The 23,288-nt window shown below is 46.8% G+C and overlaps 1 protein-coding gene across 2 annotated transcripts; it reads left to right on the forward strand.

Moving 5' to 3' along the window:
• The first annotated feature begins 16 nt into the window (after positions 1-16).
• C2 (complement C2) lies at positions 17-23,275 on the forward strand. 2 transcript variants are annotated; one of them, XM_070585763.1, is made up of 21 exons: positions 17-111; positions 8,531-8,763; positions 9,344-9,910; positions 10,533-10,679; positions 10,829-11,038; positions 11,650-11,835; positions 14,167-14,340; positions 14,422-14,520; positions 14,695-14,828; positions 15,911-16,049; positions 17,303-17,443; positions 18,324-18,413; positions 20,875-21,015; positions 21,141-21,235; positions 21,330-21,441; positions 21,550-21,715; positions 21,825-21,901; positions 22,041-22,132; positions 22,335-22,461; positions 22,627-22,676; positions 22,826-23,275. In XM_070585763.1, the coding sequence occupies exons 4-21, from the start codon at positions 10,622-10,624 to the stop codon at positions 23,000-23,002; spliced, it is 2,268 nt and encodes a 755-aa protein (XP_070441864.1). In that variant the 5' UTR covers positions 17-111; positions 8,531-8,763; positions 9,344-9,910; positions 10,533-10,621; the 3' UTR covers positions 23,003-23,275. The 2 variants fall into 2 exon arrangements, with proteins under 2 accessions (XP_070441864.1, XP_008536818.1); XM_008538596.2 differs by lacking the exon at positions 17-111 and adding an exon at positions 2,823-2,939.
• Positions 23,276-23,288: the final 13 nt, after the last annotated feature.

Consider the following 23,288-nt stretch of genomic DNA (forward strand, 5'->3'; position numbering starts at 1 on the left):
ATTGATTGCAGGTTGACTCTGGGTCATTAGTTCCCCTGCCTTTCCCACTGTTCTTGCCCCTTGGGCACTGAAGCTCTGGAGAAGGCCCAGGTTGGGATGATATAGCACAAGGTGAGTCTCAGCTCCCAAAGAACCATCCACCTCAGCCACAGCTGAAATCAGAGGTGGGCAGAGGATATGCAGGGCACCGGATGCGGCTGCTACAGGGGCCTAATCTTTACTGAATTACTGCTTCCTGCCAGCTGCTGTGCTAGGTGCTAATTTATGTATCTTACCTCGCTTAGTACAGCAACCATAAGAGGCAGGCTTTGTGGTAGTTTATAGAAAGACAGTAACATGTCATCTGGGGAAGGATAACAGGTGGCTCTGACAGAGTGGCTTTGCCTTTATGTGGTCATATTTTGAAAGATTTGATTCTTGACTTTATGAAATGGGATTTTAAAAATGCAGATATGACTGGGCTCCAAAGAACTGATTCATTTTAATAAAATTCACTAAAGACTAAGGTATAAAGCTCACTTATCAATTTCAGTGGTAGATGTAACTTGCAAGATGATTCAATACTTATGTTCTCTGAGCTTTATCATTCATTCCTTTGCTATTTTTGACAGTGCTATTGTGTGCCAGGGTCTCGATGTCATGTCTAGTCTTTTTATTTGTTTGTTTAATCTTAGTCACTTAATGGTCAAATGAAGTTAAAATATTTTATGTTTTAACTTTTTTATAATGGAAACTTTAAAACATACACAAAAGTAGGGAGAATAGTAGGTAGAACTGCCATGTACAGATCACTCAGCTTCAACAATTTTAGCAGTTTGCCAGCCTTGCTTCATCTGGCTCCCTCTTAAACAATCGACAGATCAAAGAAGAAATCACAAGGGAAATTAGAAAACACTTAGAGACAAATGAAAACGAGAACACTAGAGAATTTTAAAGCAAATGCCAGACATCATATCAGTTCATCTGTAAATACCGATGCTTGTATACCTAGCCTCAAAAGAATTTTAAAACAATATCACCACAATACATGATCACACCTAAGAAAATTAACCATAATCCATAATATCTTCTGCTACATGGTCTACATTCAATTTTTCCTGAGTGTCTGTATATTCAGAAATGTTTTTTACAGTTGTTTTCTTTTTTTTTTGAGGAAGATTAGCCCTGAGCTAACATCTGCTGCCAATCCTCCTCTTTTCGCTGAGAAAGACTGGCCCTGAGCTAACATCTGTGCCCATCTTCCTCTGCTGTATACGTGGGACGCCTGCCACAGCATGGCTTTCCAAGCGGTGCCGTGTCTGCACCCGGGATCTGAAGTGGTGGACCCCGGGCTGCCAAAGTGGAATGTGCGAACTTAACCACTGCACCACTGGGCCGGCCCCTGTAGTTGGCTTCTTAGAATCAGGATCCAAGCAAGGGCCACACATTGCATTTGGTCAATATGACTCTTAATTCATTCAATCTGTAACAATTCCTCTTTCATGTTTTCATGACAATTATTTGTAGAAGAAGCCAGATCCTTTGCTTTGTTTTTCCTTATATTTTTTCCCCTTATATTTTAAAAATAGAAATAAAATTAGAAATCAGAGAACGATTACACATTTTATACATTTATAATTCAAAAGAGGCATTTCATTTGGGAAAAGCTGAAAAGTGGGTAAGAAACATTTGAAAGAAGTGGAAGATGTAAACTTTTACAGGAAAAATTTATAATGAGGGACAGTCCCAGTGGCCTAGTGGTTGTTTGGTGTGTTCCACTTCTGCAACCCAGGTTCGGTTCCTGGGCACCAACCTACACCACTCATCTGTTTGCAGCCATGCTGTGGCGGTGGGCCACATAAAAACAAAGGAGAAAAAAGGGAAGATTGGCAACAGATGTTAGCTTAGGGCGAATCTTTCTCACAAAAAAAACAAATTATAATGAAATTTCATTTTAAAATTAAATTGTGGGGAAGGGATAGGAAATGACTGGGAAAGGCATGAGAGAGCCTTCTGGGGATGGAGAAAGTTCCATCTGGGTTGTAGTTACTCAGATGACAACTTACGTAAAAAGTCAGTGAGCTGTACCCATAAGATTTGTGTACTTTACTGTATGTGTGTTATGTCTCAATTAAAAAAAGATAACACAAGTTGGTTGGTCAAAAGTGAAGTGTCACATGTTATTAAAAATAGATTTGACCATTTCATCTAGGTTTTCCAATTTGTTGGCATACAGTTGCTCATAGTATACTTATTGTCCTTTTTATTTTTGTAGAATCAGGAGTAATGTCTCTACTTTCATTTCTGATTTTAGTAATTTGAGTCTTTCTTTTTTTTTCTTAGTCCATCTAGCTAAAGGTTTGTCAATTTTATTGATCTTTTCAAAGAACAAACTTTGGGTCTCATTGATTTTATCTATGTTTTTCTATTCTCTATTTCGTTTATCTTTGTTCTGATCTTTATTATTTCCTTCCTCCGGCTAGCTTTGGGTTTAGTTTGTTCTTTTTCTAGTTCTTATGTTGTAAAGGGAGTAGTTGATTTGAGATCTTTCTTCTTTTTTTTTTTTTTTAAAGCAACCACTCTTTATTTTTAAGATTTTATTTTTTCCTTTTTCTCCCCAAAGCCCCCCGGTACATAGTTGTATATTTTTAGTTGTGGGTCCTTCTAGTTGTGGCATGTGGGATGCCGCCTCAGCATGGCCTGATGAGCGATGCCATGTCCACGCCCAGGATCCAAACCAGCGAAACCATGGGCTGCCAAAGTGGAGTGTGTGACCTTAACCACTTGGCCACAGGCCCAGCGCATTTAACTGCTGCTCCACTGGGCCGGCCCCAAGCCACTGAATTTTAGACACTTCTTTAAGGCACTGCTATGGACTGAATGGCATCCCCTGAAAATTCGTATGTGAAGCCCTAACCTGCAATGTGACTACATTTGGAGAGGATAAAGCCTACAAAGAGGTAATTAAGGTTAAATGAGGTCATAAGGGTGGGGTCCTGATCCAATAGGATTAGTGTGCTTATAAGAAGAGACACCAGAGAGCTCCCTCGCTCCCCAAGATGGGATGATAACTCTGACACACATGTTCTGCACCACTGCAGGGCTCCTCAGCAGGACTCATCTCCACTCACCCACAACAGTAAATTCACTTGATAACATGCCCTTTATTGGCTGCCTTCCTTCCCTATGCCACTTTCCCACTCCCTCCACCCATGTTTCCTGGTACCCCCCTCCAAAATGCACTATTTGCACTTGAACCCTTGTCTCAGGGGCTGCTTCTGTGGGAAAAAGACTTCATATTAACAGGACTTACTATGTGCCAGACACTATCCTAAACCCTATATATGTAGGAGTTCACTTAATCCTCACAACAAGCTTATGACACAAGTTTTATCATCACCCCCACTTTACAGATGAGGAAACTGAGACACAAAATGTTGAATGACTTGCCCCTGATGCACACAGGTACTCAGTGGCAGAGCTGGGATTCAAATCCAGGCAGCATGGCTTCTGAGTCTACACCCTTAGCCCCTATGCTTTAGTGCCTCTTGCTAACACCTCTGAAGTGGCTCTTCTGAGCTCCCTGAACTTGCCTCCAGTCCAGGCCCACCCGCATCCACTAGCACTGCGCCTTCCGAAGCCCTCTCTCCCCTGGGTGCTTGCCTCTTGTTACCCGCTCTCCTGTAACACTTTCTCCATTCTTTTCAAATCCCTTATCCTCTGGGAACCTTTCTCTGCCCTCTGTCCTCCGCTGGATTCCTACAGGACCTGTCCACAGGATTTACTGCCTTCTAGTTATTTGTGTGCTTATCTCAACCTCCCCAGAGGAAGGATCCCAGGAGTTTCTGTCAAAACAATGAGCTCCACGAGTAAGGTTAAGGCCAACCACCTCCCCAGTCTTGTTGTTATCACAAGTAAATAGCATCCTTTAAATCAGCAACAAAAGTGGCTTTGATTTCTATTCCTTCCGTTTCTTTTTTAATAAAAATATTTACATTGGGTCAGACCCCACCCGCTTCCTCTAACACAGCCCACTACAAGGGCATTAGACACACACACCATCCCCCATCATACCACGCACTGACATACTTACTTTGAACTGATTGCCCAACTCTGACCTTGGGAAACCTTACATAAATCACCCTTAGAGCCCCAGAAAAGATTTATACTCAGCCCCTGGCTCCTCTCTCATTCTCCAGCTCCTCCAGGCTCCTGGGCCCCAGGGGCCACCCTGCAGGCCCAGGTTGTGGGTGGGGACACCAACTCTCATCTCCTTACTCATCCATTGCACAAACAATTCGTGAGAATTAAACAAGGCATTGAGGGTGGAGTGGGGACCTCCCAAGGAACAGAAGGCCTGTTCCTGACCTCCTGTAAGGGGCCACATCTCTTTTGGATGGAAACTCAGCCCCTGGGAACAGCTGGGCCTGGGGTGTACCAGTGTGTCTGTCTGTCCACAACACAGCCGCTACTTCACCCCTGTCCATCCCATCCCTTTGGGGTCTCTACAGTCCTGGGGAGCCAGTGGTGCGTGTCACCCTCTCTCTCCCACTTCTTGCTACCTATGAGGAAATGAAAGGGTGGGGACTATGGCTCCTGTACTCAGGGGTCAGTTGGAAAAGGGCAAGGGAGGAAGGCCTCTGGCTATAAACTCTCTGGGTCCCTCCCTCACCACTCCCACCCCCTACATCTGGACTTAGCTTTGATGGGCAAGGGAACCCAACTGCCCCTCCTCTGCCCTTTCATTCAAAATGCCTCTCTAATGATTTCCTCTGACTCCTGGGAGGTAGGGGTGGGGGGGGATCTATCTCCTTCCCTTTGCTAGATGCCAACTCCCTCCCACCAAAAGCACAGCCCTGGGGTTTAAGGAGGGGCAGCCTCCCGCGCCCCCCCCCCCCAAAGCTGCCAAGGGGCAGGTAGAGAACTTTCAGGGTAGAAAGGACATATATTCATGCCTTGCTTTCCTGCCAGACTCAAACAAAAAGACATACGCCAGCAAAGCTCCTTCGGCTCACCTCTCTGGCCCTAGCCCAGTGTAGTGGAAGGAATTCAGGCTTTGACTGAAGACAGCCTGAAATCTCTGGTTCAGCTTGGCAGATTTGCTTGTTGTTTTATAACCTTATTCACCTGATTTTGTCACCTGTCACTCATGGAGCCAACAGCAAAATACACTCCCCTTAAGGTTACCCCTAAGAATTAAATTAGGACTATCAAAATGAGAGGATCTACGCCCCTACAGGTATGGAAGGGTGATGTACAAAGATAGTCACTGCAGCATTCACTGTGACCAAGAGCAAAAGTTTAGAAATAACCCATGTCCATTAACAGAAGACTCGTGCACAGCGCGTTGTGGCTTGGACAGTGGAATACTATGCAGCTTCTGAAAGCATAAGGCTCATCTGTAGGTACAAAGTGGAATGTCTCAAGACATTATATGTATTGTAAAATATATTTTTAACTAAGCAGACATTCAAAACTGTGTATGAGATGCCACCTTTTATGCAAAAAAGGAAAAAAGAGGATGTAGACACATATGTTCTTTATGTGTGTACAATTTCTCTGGAAAGATATACAAGAAACTGGATAGGGGAGCAGCCTCTGGGCAGAACTGGGGACTGGGAAGCGGGGTGCAGGGGAAGGAGATTTGCTCTTCATTAATTCCCCTTTATTATTCTTGGCACCTCTTGTTGGGTACGAATGCTACCCATTCACATAGATGGAGGGAAGCATAAGGAGCCAAGGAGAAAGCTCCAGAATCAGGCAGGAAGACTGTCAGGAGGTCTCTCCTTTGTATCCTCAATCTTGCGTCCCCAGTGGAAGTCCTGTGAAAGCCTCTTAGAGGAAACAGCAGCTTGAATATCTGCCTAAATGTTCCAATACACCAAAAGAACCACCCTGCTGGACTATGAACAAGAGACCCTGACGTAGTCTCTCTGCAGACTATTCAAGTTTTATTTTGTAAAACTTCAAAGATATGCAAAAATAGAGAGAATGGTATAATGAATCTCCATGTACCTATCACCCAGCTTCAGCAGTCATCAATATATGGACAATTCTGGTTCATCTCTGCACACCCATCCACTCCTTCTGGGATTTTTGTTTTTGAGGAAGATTATCCCTGAGCCAACATCTGCTGCCAATCCTCCTCTTTTTTTGCTGAGGAAAACTGGCCCTGAGCTAACATCCGTGCCCATCTTCCTCTACTTCATATGTGGGATGCCTGCCACAGCATGGCTTGACAAGTGGTGTGTGAGTGCACACCCAGGATCTAAACTGGCGAACCCCAGACCGCCGAAGCGGAACACGCGAACTTAGCTGCTGGGCCACTGGACCGGCCCCTAAAAGATTTTTTATTGTGGTAAAAAACACAATAAAATTTACCATCTTAACCATTTTCAATTGTACAGTTCAGTGGTATTAAATACATTCATAATGTTCTGACATCAACAACTGAAAGGAGTGGGGACAAAGTTGTAAGGAAGCGGAGTTTTTGTATGTTATTGAAGTTAAGCTGGTATAAAATCAAACTAGAGTGGTATGACTTTAGGATGTTCAGTGTAATCCCTATAGTAACCACAAAGAAAATGGTTATAGAATATACACAAAAGGAAATGAGAAAGAAATGTAAACGTTTCACTACAAAAAATCAACTAAACACAAAAGAAGATAGTAATGCAGGAAATGAGGTATGAGAAAGCTATAAGGCATATAGAAACAAATAGCACAATGGAAGTAAATCCCTCCTTATTAGCAAGTACTTTAAAGGTAAATGGATTAAATTCTCCACTCAAAAGACGGAGATTGGTAAAATGGATAAAAACACATGATTCAACTATATGCTATCTACAAGAGACCCACTTTAGACCCAAAGACACAAACAGGTTGAAAGTGAAAGAATGGAAAAAGATATTCCATGCACATGGTAGCCAAAAGAGAGCAGGGGTGGCTATATGAATATCAGACAAAATAGACTTTAAGTCAAAAAGGTTGCAAGAGACAAAGAAGGACATTATATATTAATACAAGATTCAATACATCGAGAATAGAGGACAATTATAAACATTTATGCACCTAATAACAGATCAGCAAAATATATGCGGCAAAAACTGACAGATTGAAGGGAGAAATAGACAGCTCTACACTAATAATAGTGCCCTATTCTTAATAATGGATAGAACAATCAGACAAAAGATAAATAAGGAAATAAAAGACTTAGCACAATAAACCAACTAGATCTAACAGACATATAGAGAACACTCCACCCAACAACAATAGCATACACATTCTTCCCAAGTGCACATGGGACATTTTCCAGAACAGACCATGTGTTAGACCACAAATTGTCTCAGTAGATTTAAAAAGATAGATATCATACAAAGTATCTTCCCCAACCACAATTGGATAAAATTAGAAATCAACAACACGGGCTGGCCCAGTGGCGCAGAAGTTAAGTGTGCATGTTCTGCTTCAGCAGCCCGGGGTTCACCAGTTTGAATCCCAGATGAGGAAATGGCACCGCCTGGCAAGCCATGCTGTGGTAGGCGTCCCACATATAAAAAATAGAGGAAGATGGGCACGGATGTTAGCTCAGGGCCAGTCTTCCTCAGCAAAAAGAGGAGGATTGGCAGATGTTAGCTCAGGGCTAGTCTTCTTCTTAAAAAAAAAATCAACAACAGAAGTAAAACTTGAAAACTCAAAAATTTATGGAAATTAAATAAAATTCTCTTAAGCAATCAATTGATCAAAGAAGACATCACAAAGGAAATTAGAAAATACTTAGAACAAATGAAAACAAAGATACGAATACCAAAACTTATGGGATACAGCGAAAGCAGTACTAAGGGGGAAATTTACAGCTATAAATACCTACATGAAAAAACAAGAAAGAGGGGCCAGCCCGGTGGCGCAGAGGTTAAGTCAGCACATTCCGCTTCTCAGAATTCAGTGGCTTAAGTATTCAGTCAGGTGAGGATTCACTGTACTCTGGTAACAACCCCCAAGTCTCAGTTGCCATAGTAGTTTGCCGAACATGGCCATAAATCTCCCCTATTCTGGTGTGCACTCATGCATCTTTGCAATGTGACTTTGCCACTCCTCCCATCAAGAGATGATAAAGTTTCCCCCACTCTGGGCTGACCTTGTGATTTGCTGTGACCAACAGAACATGGTGGAAGTGATGTTATGTGACTACTGGCTTAGGCCTCAAGAGACCTTGCAGCTTATGCTTTGGATCTCTTGGAGTGCTGTCCTGAGACTACCATGCCATGGGCACTAGGGATGATAGACTACGGGTCCTGCTGTTCCCACTGAACTCAGTCCACAGCTGACTGCAGATACGTGAGTGAGTCCAGGCAAGACAGCAGAAGAACCACCTGGCTAACCCCTAGAATCATGAGTAAGAATAAATCATCTTTTTAAGTCTCTAAATTTTGGGTGGTATTTTTTTTCCTGCAACAGTGGTAATACAGTGGATTAAAATAACAAAGGTTTATTTTTGGCTCATTTTGCATATCTGAGGCTCAGCAGTGTTTCTGCTTTTGCTGTCTCCCAGGGGTCCAGGTTGATGGAGCAGCCACCATCTCAAACATTGCCAAACAGAGGGAAAGAAAGCATGGTGAAGACTGCATTGGCTCATAAAGCTTCCAGCCAAAAGTGATACACATCACTTATACTCACGTTTCATTGGCCAAAGCAAGTGGATGGGGAAGTTCAATCCTACTATGTGACCGAAAGGAGACAAAGCCAGCATATTTGTGAACATCCCTAATACCCACCACCCTGAAGGTAGTTTAATTCTCTTTTGTAAAATCTGAGTAGGTGGGCAGGGATGGTATGACATGAACACAGTGTCAGGAACCCAGGCTTCTCCATCTGCTTGCCCTGTCATCCCCAAGCTATTGCTCTCAAATCACCATCAGATTTATATTCCAGCCCACAGGAAGGGGAAGGCATACTACCCTTTTATTTGAGGGGCATAACTTAGAAGTTGCTCACATCAGTTCTACTCTTATTGGCCAGAACCCTGTCATCTGACCACTAGCTGCAAGGGAAGCTGGGAAATGTAGTCTTTAGCTGGGTGACTGTGTGTCCTGCTAAACATCTCTTACTGCAGAAGGAGCAGTATCTTATTATAGATAATGGGTGCAGGGGAGGGACCAGCAGCTCTGCCACAGCAGCAGCTTTGGGACCCCAATACCAAGGGTATCGTGGTCTTCCTGCATTTAGTCAGCCCTGCCCCATGTGAGTCCCACATTTTGCACTTGAGTTTCAGAGAAATTATCTGTAAATCAAAAGAGTTTTTAACAAACTTAAATGATCACTTCAGAGATGATTCATTCTCTCTCTCTTTTTTTTTTTTTGCTAGGAAGATTAGCCCTGAGCTAACATCTGTGCCAGTCTTCCTCTGTTTTGTATGTGGGTCGCTGCCACAGCATGGCTGCCAATGAGTGGTGTATGTCCGGAAAGTGAACCTGCACCACCAAAGTGGAGCACGCTGAACTGAACCACTAGGCCATGAGGCTGACCCTGGTTTCATCTTAATTTTTGATTGATCTTATTTATTTATATTCCACATTGTTTGACAAAGTATTAAAGAGACTTCTGTGGGATGGGGAGGCTAACACCCAAGCTTAGAGTTTCTTTGTTTCTTGCATTTTGTACAAATGCAGGTTGTAATTTCTGTTTTTTTTTTTTTTTTGAGGAAGATTAACCCTGAGCTAACACTGCTGCCAAACCTCCTCTTTTTCTGAGGAAGACTGGCCCTGAGCTAACATCCATGCCCATCTTCCTCTACTTTATATGTGGGACGCCTACCACAGCATGGCTTGCCAAGCAGTGCCATGTCTGCACCCGGGATCCGAACCGGCGAACCCCGGGCCACCGAAGCAGAACGTGCACACTTAACCGCTGCACCACCGGGCCAGCCCCGCAGGTTGTAATTTAAAGGCACATCCCAAACTCTTTGAGTCACCAATCCCAAATTTATTTATTTTATAAGTTGGGAATTTTATCTACTGGACTTTCCGTAAAAATGTTCTAAACATTTTTTTTGGTCTCCTAAACTAAATATTGATTTCATTTTGTCCCTAGATTCTCTCTGGGTAAGAGTTACAGGGAAAAAGTTTGTGAATCCTCCTCTGTATCAAGAATTTCTAAGAAAATTAGTCTCAATTCCTTAGAGGTTTATGTTCAAGAAGACAATACTGTCCCAGCGTCTCAGGAACTAAAATCCACTTGGCAAAACCCAAAAGAAAACTGAAACTTTACTTAAATAAAATGTTTTGCAATATCTTGGATGGTTTGTGGGTTTGTGTGGTTTAGACTATTTGTGCAAGAGCATGTGTGCGCATTTGTGTGCACCTGTGTGTTGGGGGTGGCGTTTGGGAGCAGTATGCAGAGCCTGTGGTGGAGATCAATTGACTCTGTTGATATACTGGGATTGGGGAGACAGGGCAAAGATTTCACCCCTCAGCTCAGTCCTTAATCCCTGATTCGTTTTTTTCCTAACAAGAGAACACCCTTTTTGCCACTCCCTGGTTTTCTTTCTCTGGCAGCAAATGAAGCAGCTGCTGAGCCAGCTCTGGTTTTCGGGAAATCAGATGACCTTTTCCCTCTGCCCGGCTCTCTGCCTCTCCCTGCCCCTATGGTGGACACCATGGACCCACTGATGGCTTTTCTTTCCCTGCTGGCCCTGTACCCAGGTAGGAGCAGGGGAGGGGGGGTGTTAGGGTCCTGTGGGCGAGGCTGGTGCTACCCAGCTTGAGTTCCCACACAGTCTTTTTTGCTTTCCTTTTCTCATCTGTGCCTTCCGTCTTTTCTCCATTTCTCTGTCATGTCCCTGTGCCCACAGGCTTGGCTGCCGCCACTCCCTCCTGTCCTCAGAATGTGAATATCTCTGGTGGCTCTTTCACCCTCAGCAACGGCTGGGCCCCTGGGAGTGTCCTCACCTACTCCTGCCCCCTGGGCCGTTATGCATACCCAGCAGCAACACGGCTGTGCAAGAGCAACGGACAGTGGCAGACCCCAAGATCCACCCGGCAGACAAAGGCGGTCTGCAAACGTGAGGCTCCTTGCAGGCCTTGCTCAGGGTGCCTCGCCAGGGGCCACCCCACAACTTCTATTTAGGAGTTGCTTGGGGTTGGGCTTACCCTGACTGGATAGTGTGGGAGGGATGGTAAAGCTGCTTTTCCGTGGGGCTTTGCAAAATAGTGGCAAACGTCAATTGCCCATAGCAAGGCATTGGAGGCAGGCTTTGATGGACGTTGTAGGTACTAAAGCCAGAGATGATTTTTAAAATGCTTAACAGTTGACTGCAGCATACTGACCATTCAGAAAGGACTCTGAATGCTCCTGGAGTCTCCTGTTGTGCCAGGGGTTACCCCTTTCCTTACCTACTCATGGGATATCTGAGGACCCCAGGGGAGGGGCTGGGGTGGCCATGGCCCTCCGGGTGCTGAGAGAAGTGGCTATTTATCAATCAATTAGGTTGAACCATGTGAAATTGCTGCTATCCAACCAATTGCCAAAAGCAGCAATTCCACGTGCATCAACCTCGTATGTTTGACAACTGGTTGGCTGTTCTAATGCATCCAAGCTGGACATCACCCACTTGATGCCCAGCCCAGATGTTATCCATCCATCCCAAATTCTCATCCCCTTCTCTTCCTCCAGCCGTTCGCTGTCCAGCCCCTGTTACCTTTGAGAATGGCATGTACACCCCACGGCTGGGGTCATATCCTGTGGGCGGCAACCTGAGCTTCGAGTGTGAGGATGGTTTCACGCTGCGGGGCTCACCTGTGCGGCAGTGTCGCCCCAATGGCATGTGGGATGGGGAGACAGCCGTTTGTGACAACGGCGGTGAGTGCCCTGACCGAGGGCTGCATGGGGCCTGGGGTTTTCCAGGAACCTTGGAGCCAGATATGCGCCCGGGGAGCCTCTGTGGGAACAGGAGCCTGAGGTTTCTGGTGCCAAGATAATATTCTTGGATTTTGGTAAATTGAGGCCTATAGGTCACACATCACTGGGCTGCAGGGAGCCCGGCCCGAGACAGTTGGTGCTAAGCTTCGGATCCAACATAAAGGCTCCACGTGCTCTGTCCAGCTTTCCCAAGTGCATCAAAGCAGGATTGGTATTTGGGTCCCATGGGCCATTGCAGGGACTTTACGCTGAGGGGGAATTGAGCTTTGTGCTGAGGTGCCTTGCCTCTGGAACCAGTTTGGGTTCCCAGCCGGCTCAGACTTTGACAGCTTTTGCGCGGGTTATTTAACCTCGAGATGCCTCAATTTTCACATCTGTAACATGAGGATAATGAGCGCCAGCTGCATGGTGTTGCTGTGTGGATTAAGTGAGCTGATATTACTAAGCATCTAGAACAGCCTCTGGAATCTGATAAGCTCCACTTCTTTTTTAACTTTTTTTCCAAATGTTTATTATTTATTTATTTATTTTGGTGAGGAAGATTGGCCCTGAGCTAACATCTGTGCTAATCTTCCTCTGTTTTATATATGGGACACCTCCACAGCATGGCTTGATGAGCAGTGTGTAGGTCAGTGCCCAGGATCCAAACCCTCGTACCCCGGGCCGCCAAAGCAGAGAGCGAACTTAACCACTACGCCACTGGGCTGGCCCCATTTTCTTTTTCTTTTTTTTGAGGAAGATTAGCCCTGAACTAACATCTGCTGCCAATCCTCCTCTTTTTGCTGAGGAAGACTGGCCCTGAGCTAACATCCACTCCCATCTTACTCCACTTTACATGTGGGACACCTGCCACAGCATGGCTTGACAAGCTGTGTGTGGGTCTGCACCCAGGATCCGAGCCAGCGAATCCCAGGCCTCGGAAGTGAAACGTGTGAACTTAATTGCTGTGCTAATGGGCCAGCTCCTACATACACTTGTGTCATGGTGATTACTGCCCCTGAGAATGGTGATGGGCTCTGCTTGATAGAAGCAGGGCTCCCAGGGATTCCCTGGAGCCACACTTGCCTGTGGGTTTTTGGGAGCTTCCTGGATCACAGTTCTGAGCATATAATACAGAAGACACAGAGTCCACAAGATGGCAGGACCATACCCTCACCCGGAGGCCAGCCATCCACTCCCAACTCATGCCTTTCACTCTTTGCCAGATAGCCATTTATTCAAGCATAAATATAATTTATTTGAAAGTTGAGATATAATCTACCTACAGTAAAGGGCACAAATCTTAAGTATTCAGCTCGGTGAATTTTTACACATGTATCCACCTGTGCAATCACCAGCCAAGACAGAGAACATGTCCAACATCACAGGAGGCTCCCTCCTGTTTCCTCCCACAAGGGAACCATGCTTCTGACTTCCGTCTCCTTAGATTAGCTTAGCCTGTTCTCACACTTCATACAAATGGAATCACACAGAATGTGCTCTTTTGCATCTGGCTCCCTTTATGCAACATTCTGCCTGTGAGATCTATCCATGTTGTCCTGCGTATCAGCAGTTTGGTTATTTTTGCTGCTGTGTAGTTCCATTATGTGAATATATTACAGTTTATTTGTGCATTTCCCTGTTAATGGGCATTCGGATTATTTCCAGTTTTTGGCTATTCTGAGTAAAGCTCCATGAACGTTCTTGTATGTGACTTTTTGGTGCATGTACGCACATGTTTCTCTTGAGCATAGTGTCTAAGAGTGGAATTATTGGGTCACAGGTTGGTGGATGTTTGGTTTTAGCAGATGCTGGCAAACAGTTTCACTGTTTGCTGTTCACAGACCAGCAATGCAATGGAGTTCCAGTTGCCCTGCATCCTCTCTGACGCTTGGAATTACCCATTTTTTTAGTTTTAGCCATTCTCGTCCACGTGTAGTGATGACTCATTGTGGTTCGTGAAGTGCAAATATTCTCTGTGGCAGTGTGGGCCTCCCCAGCCAGTGTCTTCCTGGGGCTCTGGGATGTGTGCAGGCTGAATCCCAAAGCTGGGATTGGGATGCATTAGTTGGCAACTGAGGCCACTGGATTCTAAACATTTTGCCCTACTTCAGGTCTTCCATCCACACCTCTGAGAAGCACAGTTGTAGCGTCTCCCAAAGGGGAGGCCAAGAGGCTCACAGAGGCTCTGAGGGTCTGGAGAGGAGGAGGATCCTGGAGGGAGAGGGCGGGTGAGCAGGGCCTGAGCAGGTGAGTCCTTGCTTACCTCCATCTTCCTTCGTTCACTCGCAGCTGGTTACTGCCCCAACCCGGGCATTTCAGTAGGTGTGGTGCGGACAGGGTCCCGCTTCGACCTTGGGGACAAGGTCAGGTACCGCTGCTCATCGAATCTGGTGCTGACCGGGTCTTCGGAACGGGAGTGCCAGGATGATGGGGTCTGGAGTGGGACAGAGCCCATCTGCCGCCGTGAGTAGCCACCCTGACCCTCCTGAGACTCCTGGGCACCCCACCCTTGGCCCTGGCTGACCCCAGTGGCTCTTCCCCCAGAGCCCTACTCTTACGACTTTCCTGAGGACGTGGCCCCCGCCCTGGGTACTTCCTTGTCCCACCTGCTTGGAGCTACCAATCCCACCCAGAAGAAGAAGGGTGAGTGCTTGAGGAGAGGGCAGCAGGGTGCTGGGCCCGGGCCGGAGCAGGGAGCCTCAGGTGGGCTCAGTGGGGCTGAGCTGACCAGAAGGGAGGCAGGGAGGCCTGACCCCTCTGGCAAGAGAGCAGGTCGAAGGTGGAGATCTGAATCTTCTCCTTCCACATTTCTCCCAGAAAATGTGGGCCGCAAGATCCAAATCCAGCGCTCGGGTCACCTGAACCTCTACCTGCTCCTGGATGCCTCTCAGAGTGTGTCGGAAAAAGATTTTGGCATCTTCAAGAACAGCGCCATCCTCATGGTGGACAGGGTCAGGGAATAGGAGCCTACGTCAGAGGAGGCCTTGCTGCACCCACTGTCCCTCTCTGTCTCCTTCTCTTCCTCAGAATCTCACTTAAAGCCCACCTCGTCCAAGAAGTCACCCCAGATTGTATGCATGCCATGCAGGAGTCATGGATTCAATTTATAGGATCATATTTTTCATTCCACAAACACTGTTGGGGCACCTGCTCTATGTCAGGCATTGTACTGGGTGCTGGGTGCTGGGGGGGCACCAAAGATGAACATAACTGAAATCCTGCTTTCCAGGAATTCATCTTCTAGAACAGTGGTCTCCACAGAGGGGTACACAAAATAATCCACTGGAGTAAGGCAGAAAGACACTGGTATTCTTGTTGCATAATTTAAATTTAAATTAAATTAATAACCATATTTAATAGTTTCTTTTCAAATTTTCAGTATTTTGTGTATTTTTAAAAATGTGTATATTTGAATAGTGATACACGTTATAAATATGAGTATGCTTTATAAATGTGTATACCTATATTGGGGTATGTACTAAAAATGTTTTTACTGAAGGGATGCATGAACAGAAGAGTTTGGAAGTCACGCGTTTAGATTCTTTGTCGATGCTTTCCTTGGTAATTATGATTTTCACAATAGTTTATGTAGATATATGTTTTTCCTCCCAACTACATTCTAAAGAAGAAAGCTTTTGGGCTCCTTCAGGCCCCTCTTAGGACTTGAAGTTAAGCAACTCACTAAGCTGTGAGGTTGCAGAGGGCAACAGTTCCAGAAGTTGTGCTGACAAGTTCAAATTCTACCTCCACCTCTTACCAGTGGTGTGATCTGGGGCAAGGTAACAAGCCTCAATTTCCTCATCTATAAAATAGAATCGATGGGAGGATTAAATGAGGAGCAAACCTAGCCAAGAGAATGTCAGTTTCCTGGCTTCTTCCAAGCAGCAGTTTCCTAATAAGAGTCTACCCTGGACCTTGCCTCTGTCAGTCTCAGCCAGGCTGTCTGACTCCTCCAGGGCCCTTTGCTTGCTCTCTTACCATCTCCCCTTTGGTTTCAGGGCCCCTTAGACTGCCTCTCACTTGCCCTTTACAGATCTTCAGCTTTGAGATCAATGTTAGCGTCGCCATTATCACCTTTGCATCAAGGCCCCGAATCGTCATGTCTGTTCTGCACCACAACTCCCGGGATGTGATGGAAGTGATCAACAGTCTGGACAACATCCACTACAAAGGTATGGGAGTCATCAAATGAACGTAATGGGAGAGGGAAGGGATGAGCTCTTGGTGCCTGCAGACAGATTCTGGACAAGTCAGGGAGAGACAGAGGCCTCTTGGTGGCATTCAAGTCTCAGGGCTCTGGGGTGCTTGTTCCTCAGGCGAGGGTGGCTTCCAAGTCCAGGTTCATGTTGAGGGAGTCCCAGCTCCCGCCAACTCCCAGCTTACTCTAATGTGCTCCATGCCCAAATGCCTCTCACAGGTCTTTGGCTCCTTTCTAATGCCAGAACCACGTGATCTGGTTTTCATGGCTCAACCCCTTATCTGCCCCTGTCGTTATAAAACTGCCTGGGGGGTAGGTAGCAGATGGCTAATCCAAGTTCTTTGGAAACCCCATCTTTGAATCTTGGGACTTTAGAGTGGCCTTGGATTGGGGTTACGCAATGACAATTTTTAAGGGAAAAGGCTTTTAATGTTTGAACAGGCAGTGATGCCAAATCTCTATCTGGATATCAAAGGTCTGAGTTTGTCAAACTTGTTGATAAATGCATTTCCAATGGTTGGGGGAATAGAGTGATTCTCTTCTCCCAGGTGGTAGGTGGAAAGTTTCTTTTTCTTTTTTTATTTTATTGAGGTCATATTGGTTTATAACATTGTGTAATTTCAGGTGTACATTTTTATATATCAGTTTCTATATAGACTGCATAGTGCTTACCACCAATAGTCTAGCTTTTATCTGTCACCATATATATGTGCCCCTTTACCCCTTTCACCCACTCCTCAACCCCTTCCCCTATGGTAACCACTAATCTCTTCTCTTTATCCATGTCTTTGTTTATCTTTCACATATGAGAGAAATCATATGGTGTTTGTCTTTCTCTGTCTGGCTTATTTCGCTTAACATAATACCCTCAAGATCTACCCGTGTTGTTGGAAATGGGATGATTTTGTCTATTTTTTTTTGTCACTGAGTAATATTCCATTGTATATATATATATATTGCATCTTCCTCAGTTGACGGGCACTTGGGTTGCTTCCATGTCTTGGTTATTGTGAATAATGCTGCAATGAACATACGGTGCATAAGTCTCTTTGTATTATTGATTTCATGTTCTTCGGAATAAATATCCAGTAGTAGGATAGCTGGGTGGTATGTTAGTTCTATTTTTAATTTTTTGAGAAATCTCCATACTGTTTTCCATAGTGGCTGCACCAGTTTGCATTTAGGTGGGAAGTTTCTAAGAGAGTCCTTCCTCTTTGCAAATTCCAGATCATGAAAATGGAACTGGGACCAACACCTATGAGGCCCTAAATAGTGTCTATATCATGATGAATAACCAAATGCAACGCCTGGGTATGAACACAGTGGCCTGGCAGGAAATCCGACATGCTGTCATCCTTCTGACAGATGGTGGGTATCATCCTCACTGTGAGTGAGTCCGGCGTAGTGGAAGGACCACCAATATGGGGTGAGAAGACCTGTGTTCTAGTTCTCCCTCTGACATTTATAAAGTAGAAATAGTGTTGATGATGCTGAAGGTAATGACAACCACAATAACGATGCTAATGATAGCTTCTTTTCTTTCCTTACACAATTTTTTTTTTTAAAGATTGGCACCTGAACTAACAACTGTTGCCAATCTTCTTTTTTTTTTTTCTGTTTTTCCTCCCCAAATCCCCCCAGTACATAGTTGTATATTTTAGTTGCGGGTCCTTCTAGTTGTGGCATGTGAGATGCCGCCTCAGCATGGCCTGACGAGTGCTGCCGTGTCCGTGCCCAGGATCTCAACCAGCGAAACCCTGGGCTGCCACAGCGGAGCGTGCAAACTTAACCACTCAGCCATGGGGCTGGCCCCCCTCCTTACACAATTTTTATGGACAGCAATTTAAGTAGTTTGTGTAGAAGTGCTTTGTGATAATAAATGTTAGTTATTGTTACCTGGGAGGTCACCTAGAGTGATGCGTGGCTCTGGAGCAGGGATGTCAGGTGCACGGATGTAAGGGCAGACTGTGCAGTGGACCTGGGCTCTGTCATTTATCTTTTGATTTTGGCCAAATTACATAGCTCCTCCAGAAGTCAACACTTCCTGAGATGTCATGAGGACTAAATGAGATAAAGTATATGAACCTCCTGGCCCAGTGCCTGGAATGTAGAGAATTTCAGTAAATGACTTGAAACTCTTGCAGTAAGTGTTGAGGTTCCCAGGATGAATGCCTTCCTACTCCTCCAGAGCTGGGAGAAGTCTGATATATCTACCCAGACAAACAATTATTTTCCTTCCCTGTTCTAGGAAAGTCCAACATGGGTGGCTCTCCCAAGCTGGCTGTGGACAATATCAAAGAGCTCTTGAACATCAAGCAGAAGAGGAATGACTATCTGGGTGAGCCTCCGCCCTCGCCCCCGATCTGTGCTGTCCCTGTCGGGAGCACGAGGCCTACAGTCAGGGGTTCCAGCATCTTGGCTTTATTTCTAGCGAGACGCCAAGCCGTGTTGTTCTCTATAAAGGCAGCCAAGTGTCACATGGAAGAGTCAGGAGACAAACTGCCCATGGTTTCTTTCTTTATTTTTTTCTTTAAGATTTTATTTTTTCCTCTTTCTCCCAAAGCCCCTTGGTATATAGGTGTATATTTTTAGTTGTGGGTCCTTCTAGTTGTGGCATTGTGGGACGCCACCTCAGCATGGCTTGATGAGCAGTGCCATGTCCATGCCCAGGATCCGCACTGGTGAAACCCTGGCCACCAAAGCGGAGTGCGCGAACTTAACTGCTCGGCCACGTGGCCGGCTCCACGCCCATCCTTTCAACCTTGGTTTCATCTTCAGTCGGCTGTGGCTGTGGGCAGCTTCTTCCTTTGTAAGAGGGGAAGAGTGCTAGGATCTACCTCATAGGCCGAGATGCTCAGAGAAACACAGTGCATGTTAGCGGCCGCCATCATCATCATCGTGATCGTCGTTATCCACCATCTTATGTTCCACAAACCTCTCTGGGCAGACAAAGGCCTGGCTTCCTTGTAGGGACTGGCCCTGGCATTTCCTCTTCCAGCGGTACAGATAACTAACTAAGGCTTTGGCAGTTGCACCTCTAACAGAATGATTCCTCAGGTTCAGACTAAACACAAATTGCGCTGACCTTTGACCAGAAAAGACATTCAGAGATAAGTGCTCCAGATTAAGAGGGGGCAGTTGGTTTTCAGCCCCAACTTTCCCTTTCCCCCTGGATCTTCTTTCCTCCGTTCAAGCAGCCCCACCCCGCCTGCCCCTCAGGAGTAAGCAGATTCCTCTTTAAAACTCTGGTCTGAGGAAGGCAAAATCCAAATTCTACTCCCTAACTCCTTAGCATCACTGGGCTGGGGTGAAATGCTTAAAACGCTTTAGTAAAAAGAAGCAGGAAGTAAATGGAAAGAGTCAAAGAAAACACGCGGGTCAGGATAATTGTCCTGCTCCCTCCATAACTGCTTCTGCCCGGGCCGGTGCTCGATTGCTTCCTGAGGGAAGACTTGTCTCTCAGTCTGTCTGAGCATCTCGCTCCTTACACACAACACAGGGCCCTCTGGGAGCAAAAAAAAGGCCATGAGGAGTACTAAGGGTGGGAGAAGACCAGACTCTGTGGGCACTCTGCTAGCTCGGAGGCTGGGCGTGGACGGTTGTGTGGGCCCAGGTTCTCCAGTGAGAAGAGATGGCTCCAGGCCCCTCCCCAGAGCTTACACTTTACAGAGAAGGACCAGATCTGAAGTATGGCCTCCATGCTACATTCATGAGTTCTTTTTATTCATTTAGTCATTTAAAGTACTTACTGAGCCTCTCCTGGTCCAGGCACCGTTCTAAGGCTACGGCTGTGAACAGAAAAGACAAAAATGCCTCCTTGTGTGGGGATGTCCTTCTGGCAGGGGCAATGTATTAGTTTTGTAGGGCTGCTGCAACAAATTCTACAAACGTGGGTGGCTTAAAACAACAGAAATGTATTCTCTCATGTTTAGGAGGCCAGAAGTCCCAAATCAAAGTATCAGCAGGGTGCTGCTCCCTCTGGAGCCTCTGGAGAAGAATCCTTCCTTGCTTCTTCCAGCCTCTGGTGGTCCCAGGCTTGCCTTGGCTTGTAGCAGGATAACTCAATCTCTGCCTCTGTCTTCGCATCACCTTCTTGCCTGAGTGTATCTCTGTGTCATCACATGGTCTCTCTGTGTGTCTGTGTCCAAATTCCCCTCTCCTTATAAGGACACCAAGCATCAGATTAGGGCCCACCCTAATCCAGTATGACCTCATCTTAACTTTATTACATCTGAAAAGATCCTATTTCCAAATAAGGTCACATTCACAGGTACCGGATGTTAGGACTTGAACATATCCTTTTGGGGGACACAGTTCAACCCATTATAGTCATTAAACAAGATAAACAAGGAAACCATGTGGCACAGTAGAGAGTGACACGTGCTAAGGTATAAAACGAAGCAGGGAGGGAATGGAAATGTCTGGGGCACTGCAGTTTTAGACAAGGAGGCCAGGGAAGTCCTTGCTGAGATGGTGACATTTGAGTCAAGACTTAAAAAGTTAAGAAAGTGAGCCATGTGGGAAGTCTTGGGGAGGAGTGAACCAGGCAGAGGTGCAGCTCATGCAAAGGGCCTGAGGTGGAAGTGTGCCTGCAAATTTGGGGAACTTCAAGGAGGCTATGTGGCTGGAAGAGAGTGAAGGGCAAGAAGTGGTAGGAAATGAGATCAGATAGTAGTTGGGGGTGGGGGTCCAGTTCATGTAGGCCTTTGTAGCACACAGTGGGCTCCAAATTACAGTCTCCTGTTTCGTGGAGTAGCCCGTCAGCCTTGAGATTCTGGTGATTTCCTCCTCCCCACCAGACATCTATGCCATTGGGGTGGGCAACCTGGATGTGGACTGGAGAGAATTGAATGAGCTGGGGTCCAAGAAGGACGGCGAGAGGCATGCCTTCATTCTGAAGGACGCAGAGGCTCTGAGCCAGGTCTTTGAGCACATGCTGGGTGAGTGAGCTTTGCCCTCTCTGGAACAGGGTGGGCAGTGAGGAGCCAGCCGGGGGTCCAGGTTTGGAACCTGCTCACAGTGCTACTCACCTGCCTCCTTCCCCATCTGTTCCTCACAACCACAGATGTCTCTCAGCTCACAGACACCATCTGTGGGGTGGGGAACATGTCAGCCAATGCCTCTGCCCAGGAGAGGACACCCTGGCATGTTACTATTAAGGTATGAGGAAGGAGGGATGGGGCTTGGCTCAGAGGTGAAAGTAGCCATGGGCTAGAGACACAGCAGTCCCTGAAGATTACCTGTTCCCCTGCAGCCCAAGAGCCAGGAGACCTGCCGGGGGGCCCTCATCTCTGACCAGTGGGTCCTGACAGCTGCTCACTGCTTCCGCCAAGCCGAGAACCATACCCTGTGGAGGGTCAGTGTGGGTAAGACAGGGACCACACCAGGTTCCCGATTCTGCAAGCCACTCTTTGTCCCTAGCGTCTGATCCCTTCAGAACCCTGGCCCAGCCTAATCTGCCATATTGTTCCCAGGGGATCCCAATGCCCAGTGGGGCAAAGACTTCCAGATTGAGAAAGCAGTGATCTCCTCGGGGTTCGATGTCTTTGCCAAGAAGAATCAGGGAATCCCAGAGTTCTACGGTGATGATATCGCCCTGGTGAAGCTGGCCAAGAAAGTGAAGATGTCCACTCACGCCAGGTGCCAGAGTCCGGGATGCGAGGGCGCCCTCCAGGGGACAGTGCTCTGAGGAGCTCTGGAAAAGGGGTCACTGAGGACAGGCCTGTATGACCCTTGCCCTTCTTTCCAGGCCCATCTGCCTTCCCTGCACGGTGGGGGCTAATCTGGCTCTGCGGAGACCCCCAGGCAGCACCTGCCAAAACCATGGTGAGTGCTGGGGCTTCGGGTGCATGAAGAGCTAGGACCATGGCTTGTGGGTGATGACATGGTCTGTGCTGCCATCCCCAAGTTGGGAGTCTGGATGCTGAGTAAAGAGGCCAGCACCACATCCCCTTCTTGACTGCAGAGCATGAACTTCTGAACCAACAGAGCATTCCTGCTCATTTTGTGGCCTTGAATGGGAGCAAACTGAACATAAACCTCAAGACAGGGACGGAGGTGAGGGTCTTAGGTCTGGGATGCTGTGGGGGATGGGATTCCCCTGTGGCAGCTTTCAGAACATATCTCTTCCTCCTCCAGCTCTGGCTGCTTTCTCCATCTGATCCCGAGTCAGCCTCCCCCACCCCCGGCCTAGCTGGACTCCAGGTGTCCCCTGGGCCTTCTCATTCCATCCTTCTCTCCTGTTTCACCCCTACTGCAGTGGACAAGCTGTATCAACGCCGTCTCCCAAGACAAAACCACATTCCCCAACTTGACAGATGTTAGAGAGGTGGTGACAGACCAGTTTCTATGCAGTGGGACTGGAAAGGATGACAATCCCTGCAAGGGTGAGCCCCACTTACCTACCCCCCATCCCAGAGCCTGATTCCTGAGGGGAAGGCTCTCTGTGTCCCATGGCCAGCATGCACACCAGGACACTGGTGCACTGCCCTGATGACAGGGGAGCAGGGTGAGAGCCAGGATGACAGTCTTTTGTTTCTCCTTTCTGGCAGGAGAATCTGGGGGAGCAGTTTTCCTTGAGCGGAGATTCAGGTTTTTTCAGGTGAGGAGAGAACGGGGAAGCTCCCAGGACTGGGGTTACAGGATCTTGGTCTTGTAGGGGGAAGAGAGAGGACTTTGAAGGAACCAGGGAGATTGGGGCTTGGAGCTGGAGCTGTGGCAGCCTCCCACCCCATACTCTCTTTCTTCCAGGTGGGCCTGGTGAGCTGGGGTCTCTACAACCCCTGTGGCAGAGATGATAAAAAATCCCGCAAGAGGGCACCCACTGGCAGGGTCCCACCGCCACGAGATTTCCACATTAATCTCTTCCGCCTGCAGCCCTGGCTGAGGCAGCACCTGGAGGGCGTACTGAACTTTTTGCCCCTCTAATCATGGCCACCAACCGTTTTGCTGTCCTGCCAGGACCTGCCATCTGTCCTGTCTCCTACCTCTGAACTTCCACCCTCAGACCCCATGGCCCTTTCTCACTCCTAGCTCTGAGTAAATCCCAGCCTCCAGGATCCTGAAGCAGCACATTCAAGCTGGGAAATCCCCAGCGCTCCTGCCGGCGCCCCTCCCACCCTCTACTTTACTTGGCTCACTCTCCTTTCACTTTCACGTGGAATTTCCAATTATGAAATTAATAAAAGTCAGTGATTTTCACATCTGTCCGTGC

Source organism: Equus przewalskii, chromosome 19 (assembly GCF_037783145.1).
Source record: "Equus przewalskii isolate Varuska chromosome 19, EquPr2, whole genome shotgun sequence".
In the NCBI taxonomy this organism is placed as follows: Eukaryota; Metazoa; Chordata; class Mammalia; order Perissodactyla; family Equidae; genus Equus; species Equus przewalskii.

Coding starts and splice junctions, on each gene's coding strand:
- C2 (XM_070585763.1), top strand. CDS start 10,622: ATGGTGGACACCATGGACCCACTGATGGCTTTTCTTTCCCTGCTGGCC. Junction 11,836..14,166: donor AGCCGTTTGTGACAACGGCG/GTGAGTGCCCTG, acceptor GTTCACTCGCAG/CTGGTTACTGCCCCAACCCG. Junction 17,444..18,323: donor TGTCATCCTTCTGACAGATG/GTGGGTATCATC, acceptor TCCCTGTTCTAG/GAAAGTCCAACATGGGTGGC.